The following is a 24,215-nucleotide window of genomic DNA, read 5'->3' on the forward strand; positions in this document are numbered from 1 at the left end:
CCTCCTGTTAGTTCACCATGAAAGCCCCGGAGTCTGGCACCGCTCTGGCCCCCGGTGGGTGCTTCAAGTCATATGGAAGATGTACGACCTGGCAATAGTCACTTCTTTTTATGTTTTTAGTTTCTTCACCTGAGAGACAATCAATGGGAATTTCATGCCTAAAAATAGCCAAAGAACACAGTTTAGACTACCTCCCTCCAGACCCAGCACCAGAAACCAACGGCCTCGGTACAGAAGGAAATTGAAAGGAAAATCCTTTCGCCGACATCCTAAACAAAGTCCTGAGGCCCCACCCAACCAGGCCCAGGGTAGGAAAGATGCTGCAGCAGCAGCGGAGGTGGGAGTCGCAGGCAAAGGCCAGCGCCCCCCTCGCGGATTGGACGTGACCTGGACAGCATCCTCACGATTGGCCTGTCGCAATGCAGAGGTGGGGCCTGATCCCTGCATCGCGGTCTCAGGGATACAGCCCAAGCCAGAGAAGCAGCAGCTAGGGGCGATGGCCACTCCAAGCCCGGGGTCCTGCGAGGTAGGTGCGGACCGGAGAGGGGACAGAAGAGGGAAGGGTGAGTGAATAGGTCCCGCCTTCCTCTTGGCCAGAGGTGTGGACACGCCCCCATCTCAGCAAGGGTAGGACTTTGCTCTGGGAAGACCAGGACATGCCCCATATGGGCACAGGTATGAAGGGGGCTATAATCAGGTGGGTGCCCCCCCAGGTCTCCTCAGTTTCCTCATCAGAAAAATGGGAATGATAAACTCCCATAAGGCTGTTAAGAGCACAAGCTCTCAGCTTTGAGTATATGACGGGTCTCCACTAAAAAGGGAGCCACTGATATGATTTCAGCATCTACTTGACCTTTCTTGCTGGCACAGAGGAGGGAATCGGAGGCATTGAATCTCCCAGCATCCTAGTACCTGCTGGCAAGGCTTCCTCTGAAGGCAGCTCAGACACAACAGTAGCAGCTAACATGTAACAGACCTTACATGATACAGAGGAAAAAATAAGACCCCAACTAACCTAAGGCCAGACAGCCTCTGAGAGCCAGTCAGACTCAACTGGACTTGACAATGGAAGGCATGCTGCAGGTGGGCGGATGCAGGACCGGGAAAGGGATGGGATCAAGAAACATGATGTAAAAGACACATAGAATAAAGAAAATGGGAATTAAAAAGGAGGCATGCTCCGTCTACATCCTATTTGGATATCGCATGTCAGGTGCTACATGGCCCCTCAACACCAGGGGCGGCCATAGCATCATCCCTGGGGACACAGGTTCAATCAGTGGAGATAAGATTTGAACCTGTGCTTTTCCCTTCGGGGACACCACGGTGTGCTCTTTGTTTCCCGTGCCTCCTCCCATCAGACCTCCTCCCCGGAGGCTGCAAGCAGGGCAGTTTCCCCAAGGAATTACCATGGCTTCTTTTGGCGTCTCCGAGACAAGCACAATCGAGTCGGCCTGTTTGAGGTCAGTCCAGGGCACGAACTGCACAGAATGACACGCATGATGCAGGAAGGGCTGTGGGCTGCCACCCAGGTCTTCATGGACAACCCACCCAAGGTGAATGACGTGCAACTCGTACTCCAAGAGGGACACCCGGCCGGCTTTCGTGATACTGGGATCAGAGAGACCTAACAGAAAGAGGGAGGCAGGGATTTGTGTCAGGAAGCAAAAATTCTGGGGTGGGAAGCTGGAAAGCCTGGGAGGTATGAAGGACTCCCTGCTTCAAGAGGTGGATGTGTGCTCTAGGTAGGCCTCTTGCTCTCTCTAGGTAGGCCTCAGTACCCCCATCTGTATAATGGGTGGAGGGTTTATATGGTTGAGAAGGGACCCCAGCTCCACCCAAGCCAACCCAGCCCATCCTCCCTGGAGCCTGTCAGGCTGGGGCCATGCTGGCTCAGCAGAAAGGGTCACCTAACTGCCAGCTCAGCAACCCAGTAGGCGGGTGAGCCTGTATGTTGTTTGTGTGTGCACACGTGTGTACCTCCAACTACCACATCTGGAGGAAATTCCCTAGAGCATAGCCTGACTTCACCTGCAGAAGATCCCCTATGGTTCCTCTGCTGGAGGCTGGGCTGGCTGTCCATTCATCCACACACATTGCCCTTCCGGCTGAACCCTCTTACCCTGCCTCTGGCTGCCAGTGCTGAGGACCCTGTTTCTCCAATCCATCCCCCTTCAGATTTTGGCCCAGAGGCCACCTTCCCCAGGCAGTCTTCTCTAGTCTGGCTCCCCTAGGCACAGCTGGCAGACTGCCTGGCTGGGATGGAATCTGGCTGCACACAGCCAGCATGAGGAAAAGCACGTCTCAGGCTTGAACTCACAGCCTGGTCCTCAAGACTCAGAGGTGGGTGATAGCACACACCCAGGGAGCTGAGCCTCACGTCCTGCCCATCCTTCCTCCAGCCCTGGGTGAATGTGAGGGAGGCCCAACTGCCCAGCTCAGGCTGACAAGACTCATCCAGTCCCTGTTTGCTAAAGTAACAGACAAGGCCAGGTGTTGTATTCGCAATCTCTGGGTGGGCGATGGCGGATCCCGACTTTCTCTGAATCCCTCTACTCATCCCTGCAGGGACCTCTCACCCAGAAGGATTTCTCTGAAGTCATGACCCAGGTTCACGAAGAGGTAAGGAGCCCAGAAGGAATAGGAGTCTGCCTTGGCTCCTTCCCCCTCAGCCGTGAGTGCCACTGATGGCTTGCTTGTTCCTGGGACCTGGCTGTGTCCTGCCTCTCCCAAACTAGAGGCAGCTACTTACATAGACCTGAACCCGCATGGATGGTCTCCGTTGGGGCTGCTTTCTCCCCCACAGGGATTCGAGATGGGCACCCTGGCCGGCCCAGCTTTTGCACGTTTGAGGCACTTTATGGGCCTGAACGAAGAGGACTACCAGGCTACTCTGGGCCCCGGTGGCCCCTACCTTCAGTTTCTCAGCACCTCCAAGAGCAAAGCCAGCTTCTTCCTGTCGTGAGCTTGCAGCAGGGGTGGGGCGGGTTGGGGGCTCGATTCCAAGCTGGCGGGATGGCCACAGGCAGAGAGGGTCAGGGCCAGATGAAGGTGGAATGAAGCGAGGGAGGGTAATCAGACACATCCATTCTCGTGCCCAACTAGGGGCAAGAAAGAGATCGGGTCGGAGCTGCTCCAGTCAAGTCTGGACAGTAACTGCCCTTTCTCACTCGCAGCCACGACCAGCGCTTCTTCCTGAAGACCCAGAGGCAGCAGGAGGTGCAGGTGCTGCTCGCCCACCTGCCCCGCTACGTGCAGCACCTGCGGCGGTACCCACACTCGCTGCTGGCACGGTTGCTGGGTACGCCGCTGGGGGCATGTCCTAAACCGCAAAGTGCCTGGAGAGGCGGGGTCTGTGGACGGGGCGGATCCTGGGACAAATCTAAAGTGGCCGATTTGGGATTGGAGTATTTTGGGGTGGAACAGCACTGATTCAGAAGGGAGTCTGGGGGCGGAACTGGAGTGACAAACTTAGGGACGCTCTGGGTCTTGAGGAAGATGCGTGACCGTTCACACGGATCCGTGATTGCGGAGTTAGAGGCCTTCACCTGGAGCCTTCTCCTCTTTCAGGAGTGCACAGTCTGCGGGTGGCTCGCGGAAAAAAGGTGGGTGTGGCGGAGGCGAGGTAGCTCAGCAGTGGGGGCTGCTGGAGGATGCGGTCCGGGCTCCCCTCACTCCCCACCCCTGTCCCCAGAAGTACTTCATCATCATGCAGAGCATCTTCTACCCTGTGGGCCGCATCTCTGAGAGGTGAGTCCTTCCGGAGTCGATGCAGGGTTCCGATTCCACGGGACGGTACAGACTGAGGCCTCAGTACGTTTGCGTTAGACCACCAAATATGATCCTCCCAAGGTTAGTAGGCGGGAGGCAGATCCCCACCACCCACTTCTCTTAAAAAGGCATCAAGCTCTTTCCATTCTTTTCTCCCCTTGCCTTGTCTCCCCAGTGATGGGATCACAGGCCACCACACAATAGTAGCCACCTTCATTTTATAGTTGAGAAACTGAGGAAGTCTAATAGGATCAGAGAAGAAGACAGGTAAGATGATTCAGATGGTAAAACCACCTGCAGACAAGCCTGAGGACTCGAGTTCAATCCCCAGGACCCACACAGTGGAAAGCATTAACTCTTTCAAGTCAACTACAGGCACCATGCACTCACACATAGAAATAAGAAAGGACCGGGCGGCGGTGCACGCCTTTAATCCCAGTACTCGGGAGGCCGAGGCAGGCGGATCTCTGTAAATTCAACGGCAGCCTGGTCTACAAAGCAAACTCCAGAACAGCCAGGTTTGTTACACAGAGAAAACCTGTGTCAGATAAACCAAAAATAAAGAAATGTAGTTAAAATTGGAGAACAGACCCACCCTGCTGGTGGAATCCTCTTCTGGCAGGCAAGATACAGAGAAACAGGCAAGGCCGGGCTTACACCGGGGTTGGGCTTGCAAAGGCCTGAGTTCAAAATCCTTGCTCTGTTATTTGCTTACCCTGTGACACAAGCAACTTAAAGGGATGCTCGAGACTCTGTGTCTCCATCTCTAACATGGGGACACAGTCTGTGGGGTACTGATGTTTGGAGGTGTCTTAGCCCTTGCTTCCCATGATTTCTGTGTGTACCCCACCTCCCAGGTATGACATCAAGGCTTGTGAGGTGAGCCGCTGGGTGGAGCCAGTTGCTGAGGGCAGCCCCTTTATCCTGGTGCTGAAGGACCTCAACTTTGAGGGGAAGACCATTAACCTGGGTGAGTCCCGTGGTAGTCACTGTCTCCTCTTCCTCCATCCAGGGTGAGGTTTGGAAGAGGGTCCCTAGTACCGCCCTGTGCCCAAATTCAGATCCTTGCTCCAGACTTACACAAGGGGGGGGTATAAGGATGGGGATGGCCATGACATTCACACTTTGGGGCAAGTGCAGGTGCAGCCCACACATGAGGAGGACTCAGGTGGGGTCTGGTGATCTCACAGGACCCCAGCGGAACTGGTTCCTCCGCCAGATAGAGCTGGACACGGCCTTCCTGCGGGACCTGAATGTGCTGGATTACAGTCTCCTGGTGGCCTTTCAGCTTCTCCGCGAAGATGAAAAGGATGCTTACACCCTTTACAGTACAATGAGGTGAGCCTTGCCCTCGGGTGCAACAGCAGGGGCGGGTGTGGAAAGATAGGTAGTGGGGTGTAAGGGCTGCCTTCCCTCTGGTGGCATGGCACAGGCCTGAATGCTGGGAAGTACTGTGTGTGTGTGTGTGTTTGTGTGCGTGCACGCACGTGCATGTGTGCGTGTGCGTGTTTGTGCGTGTGCGTGTGAGCACGGCTACTAGAGGCAAGGGACCCGGATCACCACAGCAGAGAACAGAACTAAAGGAGTCTAACTGGACAAGGCCTTTTAATGGTGTTTTGAACAGTCTGCCCATTTTCTGGCAGGGCCACCACCGCCCGGCAAAATGTGCTGCCCAGGCTGCCCAGGCTGGTCTGGAACTCGTGATCCTCCTGCCTCTGCCTCCTTCAGCAAATCCTACCGGCGTGCGCCACCACAACCAGCTCACCAGAGGTTTCTGAGCAGGGATAAGATCCATTTAATTTTGTGCCCTCTTACCCAGTCATTCCATCTCTAGGCCCCTGAAGTCTGGCGCCATCACCGCGTACTGTGTAGGAGTAGCTGCCACTCTGTCCGTGTTGGCTCTGACCCTCACTGAGACCATGGGCTGTTTCTCACTTTCCAGATACGACAGCCAAGCTCAGAGCAGGCGAGGGAAATCAGTGGGCTCCTGTTCTGATAGCATTCTCCAAGGCTTGCCCCTGGGGTTGAACAGAAAGGCTGTTTAAGAGACCAAGTCTGCTGGATGGATTCTTTAAAGCAGACCTTTAATCCCAGCACTCAGGAAATAGAGGCAGCTGGACCTCTGAGTTCAAGGTCAGCCAGGGCTATATAGTGAGACCTTGTCTCAAACAACACCAACCCTGAACCCAAACCCGTTGGTCTAATGCAGGGGAATAAAAGATTAGGATGCCCTCGGCTCTCCTGCACCTTCTATTTCTGCCTCGTCTACTGCAGAGGTTTGAGTAGGATCCAGAGTGACAATGGCCCACACAGTCACAGCCCAACCACATTTTATGGCTGGGGTCACCATAACACGAGAACTGTATTAAAGGGTCGCAACATTAGGAAGGTTGAGAACCACTGCCCTATAGTGTCCCCTGCAGGACAAAGTAGAGAAATTGAACTTGCTTTGCCTGGGATTTGGTGGCAGGAACCTGCTCCTAAAAAATACTTTTAAGGAACCCGGCAGTGGTGGCGCGCGCCTTTAATCCCAGCACTCGGGAGGCAGAGGCAGGCAGATCTCTGTGAATTCAAGGCCAGCCTGGTCTACTGAGCGAGTTCCAGTACAGGGTCCAAAGCTACAGAGAAACCCTGTCTCGAAAAACCACACACACACACACACACACACACACACACACACAATACATTTAAAGAGCTCACAGGTCTATGAGCTGCAGTTAGACTCTCAGTCCTTTATCTCTATGTGCCGAAGGCTTCTGGGCTTGGACTACCCACAGAGACTTAGGAGATACACGATAAGGGCCAGCTTGTATGATCTAAATGTTTGAGATTGGCAGATTGGCCCTCCCCGACAGAAATATAATTTAGTCTACAGCCCTATGTCCCATTCATAGTCACTGGCCACAAGTGGCTTTTGAGTCTTTGAATATAGAATTAATTTTTTTGGCCTGGTGACGTAGCTCAGTTGTTGTTAAAGAGTTTATCTAATACACCAAGGCCTGGCATGGTGGCGCACACCTTTAATCCCAGCACTTGGGAGGTAGAGGCAGGTGGATCTCTGTGAGTTCGAGGCCAGCCTGGTCTACAAAGCGAGTTCTAGCACAGCCAGGTCTGTTATACAGAGGAACCCTGTCTTGGCGGAAAAAAAGGGAGGTGGAGAACCCAAAAATTTAGAAAATAATATTGAGTGGGCTGGAGAGATGGCTCAGTGGTTAAGAGCACTGGCTGCTCTTCCAGAGGACCTGGGTTTAATTCCAGCACCCACATGATAGCTCACAACTGTCTGTAACTCCAGCTCCAAGGGACTTGACACACGTGACAAAACACTAATGAACATAAAATAAAAATAAGAATTTAAAAGCCATACCTTTAAAAAGTAATAATACGGAATCAATATATTTGGTTATGCAGTGTGTGGTGGTGCAAACCTTTAATCCCAGCGCTTGGGAGGCAGAGCCAGGTGGATCTCTGAATTTGAGGCCAAAATTCAAGTGAGTTTCAAGACAGCTAGGGCTGTTACACAGCAAAACCGTGTCTCAAAAATAAGACAAAAATATTTTATTCCAACAGCCCAAATGTGTATGAGACCATTTGCATTATTTTCAATACTGCCCTTTTAAAATATTTTATTTTTGCCAGGCGATGGTGGCGCACGCCTTTAATCCCAGCACTCGGGAGGCAGAGGCAGGCGGATTTCTGTGAGTTCAAGACCAGCCTGGTCTACAGAGCTAGTTCCAGGACAGGAACCAAAGCCACAGAGAAACCCTGTCTCAAAAAACCAAAAAAAAAAAAATTTATTTTTAAATTACATGTGTGATCATGAGTGTACTGCCTGCGGAGGCCAGAAGATGGCGTTGGAGCCCCTGGAGCGGTAGTTACAGGCAGTTTTGAGGGGCTCTTGGTGTATGCTGGGAACTGAACTCTGGTCCTCTTCAAGAGCAGCAAGATGGGGGCTGGAGAGATGGCTCAGTGGTTAAGAGCATTGCCCGCTCTTCCAAAGGTTCTGAGTTCAACTCCCAGCAACCACATGGTGGCTCACAACCATCTGTAATGAGGTCTGGTGCCCTCTTCTGGCCTGCAGACATACACACAGACAGAATATTGTATACATAATAAATAAATAAATATTTAAAAAAAAAGAGCAGCAAGATGGCTGAGTCACCTCTCCAGGCCCTCAGTACTGACTTTGAAGTTCAGTTTATATTGGAAATTGATATTTCCCATGACACTGGCTATATTTCAAGGGCTCAGCAGCCACTTGTGGCCAGTGTCTGACTGTCAATTACGCTATTCCTCAGCTTCCTTGTTTTTCTTTTTTTTTTTTTGGTTTTTCGAGACAGCGTTTCTCTGTGACTTTGGAGCCTGACCTGGAACTAGCTCTTGTAGACCAGGCTGGTCTCGAACTCACAGAGATCCGCCTACCTCTGCCTCCCGAGTGCTGGGATTAAAGGCGTGCGCCACCATCGCCCAGCTTATTCCTCAGCTTCCTAATGTAGCTCACTGGCTGGGAGGGGACAGCTTTATCCTATTCCCACACCTAGGTCCATACATGGTGCACCAGATTTGAGGTGGACGGAGAGCCAGAACCGCCGGCTGCTGCTAGACGTCCCCAATGCCCTCCATATCTTGGATGGGCCAGACCAACGTTATTTTCTGGGCTTGGTGGATCTGACCACCGTCTATGGGCTTCGCAAACGGCTGGAGCAGTTGTGGAAGATGATGCGCTATCCAGGCCAGTCCTTCTCCACCGTCAGCCCGGCTCGCTACGCCCGTCGCCTGTGTCAGTGGGTGGAGACGCACACCGAGTGACTCTCACCTGTCTGCATTCTCATCTGGACAATGGGCATGCGCCCGCAACAATTTTCCAGCGGTACCCAGGGAGCTAGCCTGCAGTTACTCCAACTAGCCACAGGAGGGCAGCATCCCCTAACTAATGCTGTAACTACTCAGCCCTATTCGATGATGGTGCTGTGCCCTGATTAGAGGAAGGACCCCCCCAACCCCCATCCCCCTTAGCTCATTTACTATTAAAAAAATGTTGATATTCTCTTTTTACAGGCCGCGAAATGAAGGCTCACGGGGTGAAGGGGGTGAGAAAAGACCACAGCAATAAATGCTGGAACCAGCCTGCACCGTGCCTTGGGCCTGGGAACTTACAGTCTTGGCCACCCAGCTCCTATAGCCCTAACTTCACACTCTGTAGACGGGAGAGAGTGGAAGCTCTGCCCCCTTGTCCCAATGGGAGAACAAGTCCAGAGGCTTTAAGGTGCAAGACCAGTCCCGGATCCTAGGCCTCCCAATTCCCAGCTCTGATTAAGGCTCCACAGTGCCCCTCTGGAAGACAAGTGGGTTAAGATGAGGCAGAGCAGTTGTCCTGGAGTTGGTCGTGGCGGGAGGGGGGGAGCGGGCCTGGGGGGGGCTCAGAGTTCACTGTTGATCTTGAATGATCTCTCAGTCACCTGTCAAATGGGGAAGCCCAGCTGCTAGTCTAAGAGTTTTAGGCTAGCCATTAGAACCCCTAACTACCTGCTTTCCTTCCTCTTGAAACCAGCATGGCTTTTGACCCCAGTCTGAGACAATTTTGCTCAATGGCCTTTTCTTCCAAGATGTTCTAGAGCCTGGCTGTGTTTCCAGGACATGGTGCTAACCCCCGGTGCCTTCTTGGTCTAACGTATGAAAGATATACACAGACCTCAGTAACACAGTCGACATGGCCTGGGCAGCTGCCCTATAGCAGGCTCTTTCCTGGGATACACAGCTTTGGGGAGAAGCCTGGGGCCAAAGTCCTGGGGAAAGGAACCATTATCAAATCACCTCCCAGGTGGTGTCAGGAGGGAAGGGACCTCAACTTCTAAACTGAGACCAGACTGGTCAGACACGTCCCTTTTAGCTCCCAGGCCAAGGACACAGTGAAGGACCTGGAATTTGGGAGAAAGGAAACCTCTTAGCAAGAAGCAGCATTGTGGGGGCTGTGGAGGGGGTAGAGAGATGCCCCCAAGACTGGCCAGCCAGGACCCTGGAAAAGTCAATAATTGTTCTACTGCTGATCGGCTATGGCCAGACCTTGAAAAGTGGCTGGTGGGCCAGGCGGTGGTGGCACACACCTTTAATCCCAGCACTCAGGAGGCAGAGGCAGAAGCAGACAGATCTCTGTGAGTTCAAGGCCAGCCTGGTCTATAGAGCGAGTTCCAAGACGTGACCGAAAACTACACAGAGAAACCCTGTCTTGAAAAACCACACACATACACAAACACACACAAGTGGCTAGTTGGACAGGATGGGGAGGGGAGAACAGACAAGGCTGCCTCAGTGTAACGTTCCAGAGCTGTCATTTTTCCAAACATACACACCTGGGCCCGTTCTGGGTGTTCCTGGATGGTCACTTGGTGCTGCCACAGCTGCAGGGATTTCTTCTTGGTTGGCAGGAAGTTGAGAAATAGTGTTCAGCTTCTGATGCTACCCAGAGGTGTCCAACCAGAGATATAGGAAGGTAGCAGTTGCCAGAATAGGAACTGGGATCTTCTGCGCCTGGTTCCTAAGGGACTGACCTTGAACTCAGAGCCCTGTGCCACACACAAAGGTGACAACTCTCCTTCTGCCTGGGAACCTTAAGAGGGCCTGAGGCTGTGAGAGAAGTGGCCTAAGACCGCAGTGACCCAGGACTGACTGCTCGCTCTCCTGCCTTGTTTTGTATGTGTTGGTACTGACTGAGGGCATCACAGACAGAGATGGGTCTAATGGGCGCATGGGTGTGAGAACAAGGGAACTCCCAGAGAGACTTCACGGTGCACAGCTGGGCAGGGGTTAATACCTGTGATCCCAGCACTTGTGGGGCTGAGCAGGTTCCAGACCTGCCTGCTCTGTGAGTTTTCATCAACTTGATACAAAGTAGGGTCATCTGGGAAAAGGGAACCTCACTTGAGGAAATGCTTCCATCATCGGCTTACAGGCAGGTCTTTCTTCCTTTCTGTTTTTGACTACTGTGGGCAGTGCCTCCCCTGGGCAGGTGGTCCTAGGTGGTTCAGTAAAGGTGGTTGAATGTGAACCTAAGGAAGAAGCCAGTAAGCAGCACCCCTCCAAGGCCCCTCTCCAGCTCCTGCCTCCATGTTCCTGCCCTGACTTCCCTTTATGATGGGCTCTGATGGGGATGTGTAAGTTGAAATAAACCCTCTCCTTCCCAAGCTGTTTTTGGTCGTGGTGTTTGTCACAGCAATAGAGAGCAAGCTGGGACAGCTACACAGAAAGATCCTGCCTGAAATAATAAAATAAATTTGGGGTGTCGCATTGGAAAGGGTGGTTGGCCACGGTGTTCCGGAGGAGCTGAGGAATGAGCTGAGTGACAAGGAGCCCCACTAGCATGTGACTGGAGCAGTCCAGAGAGAGAGAGTTCTGCCACAAGTGCAGGGCCCTAAGCTAGGAACGAGCTGGCTATGAGCTCAGAAGGTGGCCGCAATTGAGGGGTGCCATTCTCATCCCCAGGGGCTCTGAGGACGGTGAGAGGGTAGTGGGAATGCCACACAAACCAAGCCAAAGCGCATCTCTGGGATACAGAATTTTCTGGTGGTGTCCTGAGCCACCTCTGCCCTTTTTTACTGAGTGATTTTTCCCACCTTATGGAGGTGGGGGAGGGTAGGGCAGGGGGACGACGACGTCGACAACGACTCTGGTAAAGGCTGCATTGACATAATCAATACAAAATGGGTATATGGAAAACAACCTGAGCCATTAATCCCAGCTCTCGAGCTTGGCTAGCAGAGGTAGCAGGATCCTGGTTAAGTCCGAGGTCTGTCTGAAGCACGTGAAACTGTCTCAAAAACAAAATCATGCTTCATTACTGTAGATCTGAATTTCAAGTTCACATCTTGTACTTCATTTGAGCAGACAGCCCTACGAGCCTGAAACCCAGGGCTGCTTGATTCGAAACTCTTGCTTCATTTCCTGTCGCCTGTCACTTCTCGGGCCATTTCAGAAATGGAGAACCTCAAGTCTCCCCGGCCAGGCAGTCTTTGCATGGTGGCTCAGACCTTCTTGAGGTTTTTTTTTCCTCTTTCTTCCATGCCCTTGGCACACACCAAGTAGGGTGGGATGCTAAAGTAGACAAGTCTCGCCCCCGACGTCGAGACCTCCACGCTCGCCCCCGACCCGTAGGCCCCGCCCCCTGTGCGCAAAACCTCCGCCCCTCCGCCAGGCGCCGCCCATGTCCCCGGGCTGTGCTGCTCGATCTTCCACCCAGCAGAAGCAGCGGCTGCTGCACCGCCTCCTACCCGGGGCCGGTTCCAGGCCCTCTGGCCGGGCCCACTGGACATGGAGCTCCGAGCAGCGCATCGTGAGCCCCCGGCGCGCCTCAGCCTTCCCGTCTGGTTAGCGCCCAATGTGGGGAGGGGACGATGGAATTTAGCAGGGTGAAAGAAAACTCCTCCTCCCGCCCGCCCCAGGCCTCTCCATGTCCCGCGGTTGAGAGATGGGATGGGTAGGAAAGAAATCGCTGCTCCTGGCTTTCTTTGCCTGGCTTTGACCAGTTGGTAACCTTGAGCCGAGAGTGTCTCCTCCCTGCCTGTCCTTCCCCATCTGCACAATGGGGATTGGTTTGGCAAGGTCTCTGAACCCACATCCTTTAGGACAGGGCACGTTGTCGCATGCTTGGAGACTTTAAGACTATTGGTTCCTGGACCATTTGCCTTGACCTGGATCTGTACTTTTTTCCCTTGCCTCAGTTTCCCTCATATCCTAGGACCAGCTTCCAGCCTTTCCCATCCCAAGCTCTGGAGACAGCAGCCTCCGGACTGCTGAGGGCACAGACAGCATGAAGGCCCGGGTAAGTGACATGGAAGGAAGAAAGCGCACTGGGGAATTGGGGACAACCTGGCAGAGCTTTACAGTCACCTTATGCCAGGAATTATAGGGGACCCCCACCCCTTTTGGTGTTGGGAGGAACTCAGAGCCATGTAGATGCTAAGCACATGCCCTAACACAAAGTCCCGCCCACAGCCCCTGTGGTAGCCCCTTTGGTTGCCCCTGTGCCACCCCCTGCTCCTGAGGCTCTGTGACCCCCGTGAATGACTCGGTTCCCCTTTTGGTTTCACTTTGCTCTTCTCATCTTGAAATGGAGGTAATGATACGGTGTCACCATACGGTGTCACCATACGGTGTCACTTGGTCGAGGGGGTGAGAAGTGTGAAGGTTAAGATCAGCGACTCTTGCCTTTACTGGTGAGCCCCTTGAATGTTAGGGTGGCAAGATTAATCACCACTGCCTGAGCCAAGGTCTCTAAGTCCCTTGTGGGCAGGGGGCCAGTTGCTATGCAGAGCCGGAGGCCTCAGGGGCTGTGAACCCTGTCTCCTGGCCACACAGAGAAGACTTATTTTTAGAAGCTGATGTGGCTTATGGACAGACAAGGAAGGGTGGGCCCCTGGCAGGATGTGCCAGGGGCTGTTCCGCACCTCTGGTTTTCTGGGCACACTGGGCATCTCCTAGTGTTTCCTCTGGAGTGGCCGTCTGAGTGTCACAGGTACTGAGATGCATGGCCCAGCAGACAGTGGCCTGGCCGGGCACTTTGAGTATACAGGTAGCCGCCCCAAGGTGAGAGGGGCAGAGGGTGACCTCCAGTGGCCTTTGGAATATCATCTCTAGAAGTGGGGGTAACTGAGCAGAAGCTTTCCAACTATTGAAAGTGGCTTTTATTGTTTGTTTTTGGTTTTTGAAACAGGGGCTCAGTCTGTAGCCCAGGCTAGCCTGGACTCGCTGTGTAGCCCAGGTTGGCCTCAAACTTGTAACAATCCTAGCCTAGACAAGGGATGAGCTGTCATTCCTGGAGACATGTATCTAACCTTTCTTATGTCTAGGTAATGGGTGGTTGTGAGGCATCGGGGCTTCTTGGGAACTGGTGCAAGTGCAGACAGCTCTTGTCACCTCTGAGCCTTCTTTCCAGTCCTTGAAGGCATTTCTGAAATGATGGGTCTCCATCCACCTCCTATACTGCCCACCCAGCTTCTAGCCAAGGGGACACACTAGGCCAACTGGGGGTGGGATGATGGAGGTGGGGCCATGGGGGCAGCCCTGGGTCAGCTGGGGGGCGGGGTGATGGAGGTGGGGCCATGGGGGCAGCCCTGGGTCAGCTGGGGGGCGGGGTGATGGAGGTGGGGCCATGGGGGCAGCCCTGGGCCAGCTGGGGGGCGGGGTGATGGAGGTGGGGCCATGGGGGCAGCCCTGGCAAGGGCTGAGGACCATCGAGACCCCAGACTGTAGAGTGTATCTGGGTTCTAGGTGAGAATTTGGGTTCTGCAGTTTGGATTTAAGACCCCAGCCTATACCCTGCACCCTGCACCACTGCTCTGTGGCCTCGAGCAGTATGTAGGCTTTATCCCAAATGAGTGTCCTGACCTGGAAGAGGGGGTTTGGGGGAGGTATTTCTAGTTTCAAGGGCCAAGACTTAGGCATCCCTGAAGAAGCTTGGATTCTACTGAAGGCGGTAACCCCAGGCCCACAACCACTGTCTCTTCCAGGGCCGCCTTCTGCTCCTCGTACTGTGTACCTTGACGTTCTCCGCTGTCTACATCCTCCTGTGCTGCTGGGCCTGTCTGCCCCTCTGCCTAGCAGCCTGCCAGGACCGCCCCCTCCCTGTGGCACCCAGACCCACTGTGCCAGGGCCCCTGCACTTCAGTGGCTACAGCAGCGTGCCAGATGGGAAGGTGAGTCGGCCAGGAAACGCTCGGGAGGGCAGCATGCCCCCAGCTCTAGGGAGCAGGGAGAACTGGGCTGGTGGCAAGCCAGCCTAGACGCTGAGCTTGGCTTCTCTGCTGTGTGACTCCTGCCAGTCACTTCACCTCTCTGAGCTCTCAAGGTGTAGGAGGAAATAGGGTTTGCACTACGCAAGCACTGCCTGGCTCCGCCCAGCTACATTCTGGGGAGAAAGGGTGGCTGCCCACCTGGGACTGCCCTTTTGTGTCTGTGTGCACCTGTGTATCTTTAGAGTTCTGGGTCTCCATACCGTATACTCAGCAACTGTGGCTTTGGCTCCTGCCGTGTGTCCGGCATTGTGTGGCGGCTGAGGACATAGGTCAAGGTTATGTGTGGTCCCATGACTCACGAGACAGGGAGGCTGGAGTCCAAGTATGACGAGACGGCCGTGACTCCTGTCCCCATAGTTGCTGTACCTGGTGTGGCAAAGGGACGTTCCATCCTTGACCCTGAGAGCCATGGCCCTATGTGTCAACATTCCGCCTTTAACAGCCCCCTGATGCCATCCTGGCTCGTTCTTGGCACTAATGTTCTGGTTCTTAGTTTGCTGGCTCTTAGTTGGTCCTAGGGGCATGCTTAGAAGCTCTGGCCTGCCAGAGACATGTGGGTCCTCATCCCTTTGAGTCCCAGGCACCTCCTCATCTATAAAGGGCCATTCCAGCCATACTTGCCTCTGTTGGTCTGGCTCGAGACTCAGAGGGCGACAGACAGCAGACAGGGCCCAGCACCGCTGCCGCGTGGCTCTTTGGTGAAGAGATGAGAATACCTGGGGCCGGGGCTCGAGCTAAGTCTAGTGTTCCTCGTGAGCAAGAATGGGTGCTAGGTTCAACCCCCAAGACCAGAAATGAAACCAAACCAAACCAAAGCAAAAAACTCCTGGGGTGCGAACTCCCCAATCCCCCAGAACGGCCAGGTCGGGGGACACTGTCCAGTCTGGTCCTCCTGCTCCGTGTCTGAGTGCTGAGTTTATAGCTTTGCCCCACCCCGCCTGGGTCGGTCGCCTTTTTTTTTTTTTTTTAACACTGTGGTACAGAAAATATGAGTTCTTAAATCAACATTTTGTCCAATAAAAAAGTAACGTACCTGAGTGGGATTTCCCAACGTCCTTTACTGAGTGGAATTAATGTCCCTGTATCTTTCGCATGCCTCTATAAACTTGATTTCCTCCAGGTGAGGGCCCAGCCTTTCCCTGAGAGCCCCGACACTGTTTGCATCTAACAGATTGGATACAATGGCCCTTCTAGGGCCTGAGGTCTGTGTGGTGGCTTCATCTGTCGTCCCAGCATTTGAGTCCCATGTCAGTCTCTATGTAACAAAAGAGGTGGGGCAGGACCAGGGAAATGGCTCAGTCCTGAAGTGTGTGCCGCCCCGCAAGGGTAAGGACTGAAGTGTGGACCCCCAGAACCCACAGAAAGCTAGGTCGGTATGCTAGCTTGCTGTAATCCGTTCTTTGGAGAGGCAGAGGTGGGACCCCCAAGGAAAGACAGTTAACTAGACTAGCCAAACAGGGTTCTCAGTGTGTCACCATTGAGACCCTGTCTCAGTGTATGAAGTGGAGAACAAAGAAGAACTATATGCCTCCACGTGGATGAGTGTCCACGCGTGCAAACACACATAAAGTAAACAAACAGCCGGGCGGTGGTGGTGACGCACACCTTTAATCCCAGCACTCTCGGGAGGCAGAGGCAGGTAATCTCTCTGAGTTTGAGTTCAGCCTGGTCTACAGAGCGAGTGCCAGGATAGGCTCCAAAACTACACAGAGAAACCCTGTCTTGAAAAACAAAAACAAACAAACAAATAAAAAATAAACAGATTAAATCAGCTTTATTGAACTGTATGATTTGTAAAATGATTTACCAATTATAAATATACAGATCAATGGAGATATTTTTTTTCTTATAGACAGGGTCTCACTGTGTGTCCCTGGCTGGCCTAGAACTCATTGTGTAGACCAGGCTGACCTTGAATTTACAGAGGTCTGCCTGCCTCTGCCTCCCCGGTGCTAGAACTAACAGCTTGCGCCATCACCCCCCCCCCCCAGAGTCAGTTTTGACAGAAGTTGGAGAACATGGCTAGCCCTCACCATGGTGACACAGAACTTTTCTGTCACTCCCAGTTCTCTCATGCCATTTTGCAGCCCTCTCTGGCCTTGAGAAGTGCTAGGGCAGGCCTAAACCTTGGAGAGGCCCTTTTTCCATCCCGCTGTGTTCTAGCCTACTGACTTTGGCAGCCGGTCTGCAAGACTGCCCTGTGTCCCCCAGCTCCTTCTTTCCTTGTGCTTTTTCTATTTGCATTCTCAAGAGAACCAGCAGAGGTATTCACACCTGCTTCACAGATGAGAGGTAGCACGCCCTTCCTCGGGCAGTAGAGCTAGGAAGGGTTGGAGCCAGGATTTAGGCTGGGAACCAGACTGCCCAAGCTGTCATGGGTTGGCCGTGGAAGACCCCCTCCTGAAAACCCACCTGTTATTCGGTGCAATATGGGTTGGACTTGGACAGGATGTGTGCATGTGTGTTGGGGGGGGGGGTTGTAGGTAGTTCTGAAGTGCTGAGGCTTGTCATGTTTACTTACCAAACACTTGCATGACATCCAGCCGGTGCCAGGGGCCATTCTAAGAGCCTTACAAATATTTGCTCCTATAGCCATAACAAGGTCCCAATAGGGACTTCTTAAGGTCTTGGGGACAGCCACAGTGCTGGCTATAGCTTGGGGAAGTCATTTTCACAAGCCTAGCTTGCCAGGTGGACAAACTTTGTTCTTTGGGGGCAAACTGGTTGCCACCTGTAATTCCAGCATTTGTGAAGTTGAAACAGGAGAGATGCCACAAGTTCAAGACAACAAAGTGAGACTTTATGTCACAGCCAGGTGACCTAATGGATGAAGGCACTTCTTAAAAACCTGATGAGTTAGTTCTGCCCCGGAACTCAAATGGTGGAAGGAGAGACTGACCACTCAAGCTGGCCCCGGATCTTCTCGTGTGCACTGTGGCATGGGCTCCGCCCCCCACAAAGTCCCTAGCGCCAGGGGAGATGGTTCATTTGGTAAAGGTGACCGGTGGGCAAGCATGAGGACCAGAGATTAGTCCTGAGCATCCATGTAAGAGCCTAGCATGTACCTACCATCCCGTGCTGGGAGGCAGACAGTCCCTGGGGTGCCTAGCATGTACCTGCCATCCTGTGCTCAAAGGCAGACAGTCCCTGGGGTGCCTAGCATGTACCTACCATCCCATGCTGGGAGGCAGGCAGTCCCTGGGGTGCCTAGCATGTACCTAACATCCCGTACTGGGAGGCAGACAGTCCCTGGGGTGCCTAGCCAGCCAGTTTAGCACAATTGGCAAGATCCTGGTTCTGTGAGAGACTCTGCCTCAAAAAACTAAAGAGTGCTTGAGGAAGATACCCACTGTCAACCTCTGACCTGCCCCTGTGCACACAGATGTGTGCAGCACACCCACCCCTGTGTTCGCACAAATGTATGTAGACAAATTTATAAATGAAAACAAAACCCAGTAAATATTAGTCCTTGGAACTGATCCAACTATAGGCCTGTAGTAGGTGGGTATGGTGGGGACAGGTGGTACAGGTGGGTGGGTATAGTGGGGGCAGGTGATACAGGTGGGTGGGTATGATGGGGGCAGGTGATACAGGTGGGTGGGTATGATGGGGGCAGGTGATACAGGTGGGTGGGTATGATGGGGGCAGGTGATACAGGTGGGTGGGTATGATGGGGCAGGTGATACAGGTGGGTGGGTATAGTGGGGGCAGGTGATACAGGTGGGTGGGTATGATGGGGGCAGGTGATACAGGTGGGTGGGTATGATGGGGGCAGGTGATACAGGTGGGTGGGTATGGTGGGGACAGGTGGTACAGGTGGGTGGGTATAGTGGGGGCAGGTGATACAGGTGGGTGGGTATGATGGGGGCAGGTGATACAGGTGGGTGGGTATGATGGGGGCAGGTGATACAGGTGGGTGGGTATGATGGGGGCAGGTGATACAGGTGGGTGGGTATGATGGGGGCAGGTGATACAGGTGGGTGGGTATGATGGGGGCAGGTGATACAGGTGGGTGGGTATAGTGGGGGCAGGTGATACAGGTGGGTGGGTATGATGGGGGCAGGTGATACAGGTGGGTGGGTATGATGGGGGCAGGTGATACAGGTGGGTGGGTATGGTGGGGGCAGGTGGGAAGGGTGGGTGGGTATGATGGGGCAGGTGATACAGGTGAGTGGTTATGATGGGGGCAGGTGGAAAGGGTGGGTGGGTATGGTGGGGGCAGGAGGGATGGGTGAGTGGTTATGATGGGGGCAGGTGGAAAGGGTGGGTGGGTATGGTGGGGGCAGGAGGGATGGGTGAGTGGTTATGGTGGGGGCAGGTGGAAAGGGTGGGTGGGTATGATGGGGGCAGGAGGGATGGGTGAGTGGTTATGGTGGGGGCAGGAGGGATGGGTGAGTGGTTATGATGGGGGCAGGAGGGATGGGTGAGTGGTTATGATGGGGGCAGGAGGGATGGGTGAGTGGTTATGATGGGGGCAGGAGGGATGGGTGAGTGGGTATGGTGGGGGCAGGAGGGATGGGTGAGTGGTTATGATGGGGGCAGGAGGGATGGGTGAGTGGGTATGATGGGGCAGGTGGAAAGGGTGAGTGGGTATGGTGGGGGCAGGAGGGATGGGTGAGTGGTTATGATGGGGGCAGGAGGGATGGGTGAGTGGGTATGGTGGGGGCAGGAGGGATGGGTGAGTGGTTATGATGGGGGCAGGTGGAAAGGGTGGGTGGGTATGATGGGGCAGGTGGAAAGGGTGGGTGGGTATGGTGGGGGCAGGTGGGAAGGGTGGGTGGGTATGATGGGGCAGGTGGAAAGGGTGGGTGGGTATGGTGGGGGCAGGTGGGAAGGGTGGGTGGGTATGATGGGGCAGGTGGAAAGGGTGAGTGGGTATGATGGGGCAGGTGGAAAGGGTGGGTGGGTATGATGGGGGCAGGAGGGATGGGTGAGTGGTTATGATGGGGGCAGGTGGAAAGGGTGAGTGGTTATGATGGGGGCAGGTGGGAAGGGTGGGTGGGTATGATGGGGGCAGGAGGGATGGGTGAGTGGGTATGATGGGGCAGGTGGAAAGGGTGAGTGGTTATGGTGGGGGCAGGAGGGATGGGTGAGTGGTTATGATGGGGGCAGGTGGAAAGGGTGAGTGGTTATGATGGGGGCAGGTGGAAAGGGTGGGTGGGTATGGTGGGGGCAAATGAGACAGGTGGATGGCGGCTAGTGTTGAGGTTTTCTTCTTTCTCTATCTTCCCCTGTAGCCCCTTATCCGAGAACTTTGCCACAGCTGTGCCGTGGTTTCCAGCTCTGGCCAGATGCTGGGTTCAGGCCTGGGTGCCCAGATCGACGGTGCTGAGTGTGTACTACGCATGAACCAGGCGCCCACCGTGGGCTTTGAGGAGGACGTGGGCCAGCGCAGCACCTTGCGCGTGATCTCGCACACGAGCGTGCCGTTGCTTCTGCGCAACTACTCGCACTATTTCCAGCAGGCCCAAGACACACTCTATGTGGTGTGGGGCCAGGGCAGGCACATGGACCGGATGCTGGGTGGCCGCACCTACCGCACGTTGCTGCAGCTCACCAGAATGTACCCGGGCCTGCAGGTGTACACCTTCACTGAACGCATGATGGCCTACTGTGACCAGATCTTCCAAGAGGAGACGGGCAAGAACCGGTGAGCTGGGGACCCCGGTGCCTGGGGCTTGCCTTCTTCAAGAGCCTCTTTGTGCCGGGAAATGCTTTAAGATTGGAGGTGCCCTCTGAGGTTTGTCCCAGATAACTGAAGTAAGGGTTGCAATCAGAACAGCTGCCTGCAGGCTGGGGGTGTGCATCCGTTGGCAGAATGTTGGCCTAGCATTCATGGGGCCCTGGGTTCCAACTCCCGCATAGAATAAACTGACCTTGCACGCCTTTGTAATCCCAGTACTCGTGAGGTAGAGGCGGGATGGTCAGGACTCCAAGGGCATCTTCAGTTACATAGGGAGTTTGGTTGAGGTAAGCCTGGTCTACATGAGACGCTATCTCAAAAATGAGCAAACAAAAAAACTCAGCTGTTTTCAGGTCTCAGGCCCTGAGCTAAGCACCGTGCATCAGACGCCTCTTTAATACCTTGTTCGAGGGCCCTCAGAATTCCCCATGTACCTCACCTGCATGCCTGTGCCCCAACCCCCATCCTCAGATGCTCACACTTGTGCCCAGCTGCAGTTCCTTGCGCATGCTCTCTGTTCCTTCTGCCTAGAATATTCTAAAATTTCCCATGATTGTCTCTGTCTGGTCTGGATGAACTGTCACTTCCTTAGGAAAGTCCTCCCGGACCACCCCCTCTGAAGCAGCGCCCCCCCCCCGTTTTCTGCATCTCACTCCTCTTTCCTAGTCTTTTTAGCGCCTGTCACCATCTGACCTCACTTTGTGTGTGTGTTAGCTCCAGGTGGGGCAGGTGCCGGCTGTGCTCAGCATGAATGGGGGAGCCAGCTGCAGCCTCAGAGGGGGTGACCCTCTGCTTGGAGAGTACCCAGAGAGCTGAGACCTGGGGCTGCCACAGAACCTTGACCCTGGCGGAATGGGGGCATGGGCAAGGCTAACGGATTCCCTCTTCAAAGCCACCGGGAAGTCTCCCGATTTCACAGCTAGTCACTGAGGCTGGGAGTTTCGGGGGTGAATCAGGTGCCCTACAGCGGAGGAAGGGTTCTCCCACAGATTCTGTCCCTTTTACCACTGTGCTCTCATGTACTGGGGTCTCCCCGGGCCCCAGCCGCATCAGCAGCTTGGGTAGCAATACTGATCAGACTTGGGTTTGTGTACAGCTCTGCCCTTGACCCATTGCTGACCTCAGGCTGGTTTGCTGCCTCTTCCCCATCCCCCCCAGGACTTTTCCCTAACTATCAGGTGGGGCAGAGATGTTAGGGGGACCACTGACATGTCCCATCCTCCTCACAACCCCTTCCTAGCTGTGAGGGGGGGGCAGGAGTGTCAGGGGGAGCTGCTGACATGTCCCATCCTCCTCAGGACCCCTTCTTAGCTGTGAGGTGGGGAGCAGGGATGTCAGGGGGACCACTGACATGTCCCATCCTCCTCACAACCCCTTCCTAGCTGTGAGGTGGGGGGGGGCAGGAGTGTCAGGGGGAGCTGCTGACATGTTCCGTCCTCCTCAGGACCCCTTCTTAGCTGTGAGGTGGGGAGCAGGGATGTCAGGGGGACCACTGACATGTCCCATCCTCCTCACAACCCCTTCCTAGCTGTGAGGTGGGGGGGGGCAGGAGTGTCAGGGGGAGCTGCTGACATGTTCCGTCCTCCTCAGGACCCCTTCTTAGCTGTGAGGTGGGGAGCAGGGATGTCAGGGGGACCACTGACATGTCCCATCCTCCTCACAACCCCTTCCTAGCTGTGAGGTGGGGGGGGGGGCAGGAGTGTCAGGGGGAGCTGCTGACATGTTCCGTCCTCCTCAGGACCCCTTCTTAGCTGTGAGGTGGGGAGCAGGGATGTCAGGGGGACCACTGACATGTCCCATCCTCCCCAGGAGGCAGTCAGGCTCCTTCCTCAGCACTGGTTGGTTCACTATGATCCTGGCCCTGGAGCTGTGTGAGGAGATCGTGGTCTACGGGATGGTCAGTGAGAGCTACTGCAGGTCAGACTGGCTCCCAGGCTGGGGGTGGGGGAAGGTGTGAGGGCTTCATGATGGCTGACCCAGGCACAGACCTCCTAAGTGCAGGCCTTTGGCGAAAACAAAGACTTGTACTTTTCTCAGAAGGTCGTTGAGCCATCAGAGCAAGTGATATTGTGATATGATATCATCATCTACAAAGTTCACACTTAAGAGCCATGCCATCGCTGGGCGGTGGTGGCACATACCTTTAATCCCTGCACTCAGGAGGCAGTGGCAGGTAACCAGCCTGGTCTTCAGAGCAAGTTCTACAACAGCCAGGGCTACACAGAGAAACCCTGCTTCGAAAAACAAACAAACAAGAACCACGCATCAAGTTACTAAAAAAGGGGTTGGTGGAATAGCTCAGTGGACAGTGGGTAAAGGCACCTGCTGCTAAGCATCCCCATGACCCACATGCTGGAAAGAGAGAACTGACTTCAATGTGTCTTTTGATCTCCACATGTACTGTACACTGTGGCAGGGTCTTGCCCACCCACGCACACAAGTAAGTAAATGCAAAAATAATTTTTTAAGTTGCCAAAAATATACATGGCAAGATGGGCCTTGGGTTGGACCCACCTGATGGAATGATTTTTAAAGGGTTGCCCATCCCCTTTAGAGCCTGTATCTATTTTTTTAAAAAAAGATTTATATATTTATATATTTTATGTATATGAGTGCTTGCTTGACTTTATGCCAGAAGAAGATCTCAGATTCCACTGTAGATGATTGCTGGGAATTGAACTCAGGACCTCTGGAAGAGCAGCCATCTTTCCAGTCCTACCTATATCTATTTTACTAGAACACCACAGAGAGATTAAGTTGCGGTATTACTTAAATACTGTGAGTTCAGATTTGGAAGTGGAATTGTATTTTCCCATGTTACTTTATTATATTTCAATATTATCATAAGTAAGGGGTTTGTAGAAAGTCACAGGTTTTCACTCTCTTCCCTTCAGACCCTGTGTCTCGGGCACACGAGATGGTAAGAGCACGGTCCCTGCCATGGGTGGCCCACAAAAGACGGGGTGTGCAGAGCCCGCAGCTCTGGGCATGGCGGTTAGGCACCAGTCTTCAGAGCACCGTTTGAGTGACTTGCTCGCCCTTGAGTGTGCTGCTCGCTCCGATTTCCAGACAGGCTGTTTAGCTCAGGGAGCTTCTCTGACCCAGAGTTACCCAAGAAGCAGTTTCTGAGTTGTGGCTGTTGGGTCCCACAGCTGCTGGCCTCCTGACATCTGTCCAGATGTGGGTGTCCCCAGAGCTGTAGGAGCTGAAGCGTAGTCCCAAGGCGGGCAGCTCTGAGGTCCCGTGATGTCCCACCTCACCCTGTTCCCTCCCGACAGTGAGAAGAGCGGCCCCTCGGTGCCTTACCACTACTTTGAAAAGGGCCGGCTGGACGAGTGTCAGATGTACCTTTTGCATGAGCAGGCACCACGGAGTGCCCATCGCTTCATTACCGAGAAGGCTGTGTTCTCCCGCTGGGCCAAGAAGAGACCCATCGTGTTCGCCCACCCGTCCTGGAGGGCCGAGTAGTTCCTGTTGCCAGTGGCCACCAGGCCTCCGCTGGGCCTGCAACCCTTTCCAGGCCTCCACACTCCATTATGAACATTTTGTTATGACTCTGGCCTTCTGCCTGATGCCAGGTGGAACCTGGGTTCTCTGTTACCCCCACACTGCGTACACTTGGAGAAATCTTGGGCCTTGTGACTTGAAGGGGAGTCAAGAGGGTGCCGTTTATACCACCCCTGCTCCCTGGCAAATCCACGTCTTCATCTTGGGGTTTGTCGTACTTCCGGGTCGTTCAAGTGGCCTTTGCCCTGGGGCCGATCACCAGCACCATGCCCGATGCCCCTTCACCAGCGTCACGGCTCTGTGCCAGTCTTGGTCTTTTCTCTACCTTTTCCTAGCCACATGGTGCCATGTTCTCAGGCTGGTGCAGCCTGGGACCTGGGATTTGATGGGTGCAAGGGCCTTTGAATTTGAGCATCAGCCTCCCAGGACTGTCTCAAATGTGTGTCAGTAAATGCATATTTTCTGGA

At 54.0% G+C, this 24,215-nt stretch overlaps 2 protein-coding genes across 5 annotated transcripts; both read left to right on the forward strand.

Moving 5' to 3' along the window:
- The first annotated feature begins 429 nt into the window (after positions 1–429).
- Positions 430–10,950, forward strand: Pip5kl1 (phosphatidylinositol-4-phosphate 5-kinase like 1). 2 transcript variants are annotated; one of them, XM_075985849.1, is made up of 10 exons: positions 430–526; positions 1,362–1,556; positions 2,569–2,622; positions 2,807–2,961; positions 3,177–3,301; positions 3,571–3,605; positions 3,695–3,750; positions 4,629–4,741; positions 4,962–5,109; positions 8,313–10,950. In XM_075985849.1, the coding sequence occupies exons 1-10, from the start codon at positions 497–499 to the stop codon at positions 8,578–8,580; spliced, it is 1,179 nt and encodes a 392-aa protein (XP_075841964.1). In that variant the 5' UTR covers positions 430–496; the 3' UTR covers positions 8,581–10,950. The 2 variants fall into 2 exon arrangements, with proteins under 2 accessions (XP_075841964.1, XP_075841965.1); XM_075985850.1 differs by lacking the exon at positions 1,362–1,556 and having other exon boundaries at positions 464–526.
- Positions 10,951–11,996: 1,046 nt separating this feature from the next.
- On the forward strand, positions 11,997–24,215 carry St6galnac4 (ST6 N-acetylgalactosaminide alpha-2,6-sialyltransferase 4). Of its 3 annotated transcripts, XM_075985875.1 has the most exons (6): positions 11,997–12,131; positions 12,486–12,586; positions 14,274–14,459; positions 19,796–20,208; positions 22,051–22,158; positions 23,520–24,215. In XM_075985875.1, the coding sequence occupies exons 2-6, from the start codon at positions 12,575–12,577 to the stop codon at positions 23,707–23,709; spliced, it is 909 nt and encodes a 302-aa protein (XP_075841990.1). In that variant the 5' UTR covers positions 11,997–12,131; positions 12,486–12,574; the 3' UTR covers positions 23,710–24,215. The 3 variants fall into 3 exon arrangements, with proteins under 3 accessions (XP_075841990.1, XP_075841991.1, XP_075841989.1); XM_075985874.1 differs by lacking the exons at positions 11,997–12,131; positions 12,486–12,586 and adding an exon at positions 13,262–13,350 and having other exon boundaries at positions 23,520–23,851; XM_075985876.1 differs by lacking the exons at positions 11,997–12,131; positions 12,486–12,586; positions 22,051–22,158 and adding an exon at positions 13,257–13,350 and having other exon boundaries at positions 23,520–23,851.

The sequence above is a fragment of the Microtus pennsylvanicus genome, chromosome 9 (assembly GCF_037038515.1).
Source record: "Microtus pennsylvanicus isolate mMicPen1 chromosome 9, mMicPen1.hap1, whole genome shotgun sequence".
Lineage (NCBI taxonomy): Eukaryota > Metazoa > Chordata > Mammalia > Rodentia > Cricetidae > Microtus > Microtus pennsylvanicus.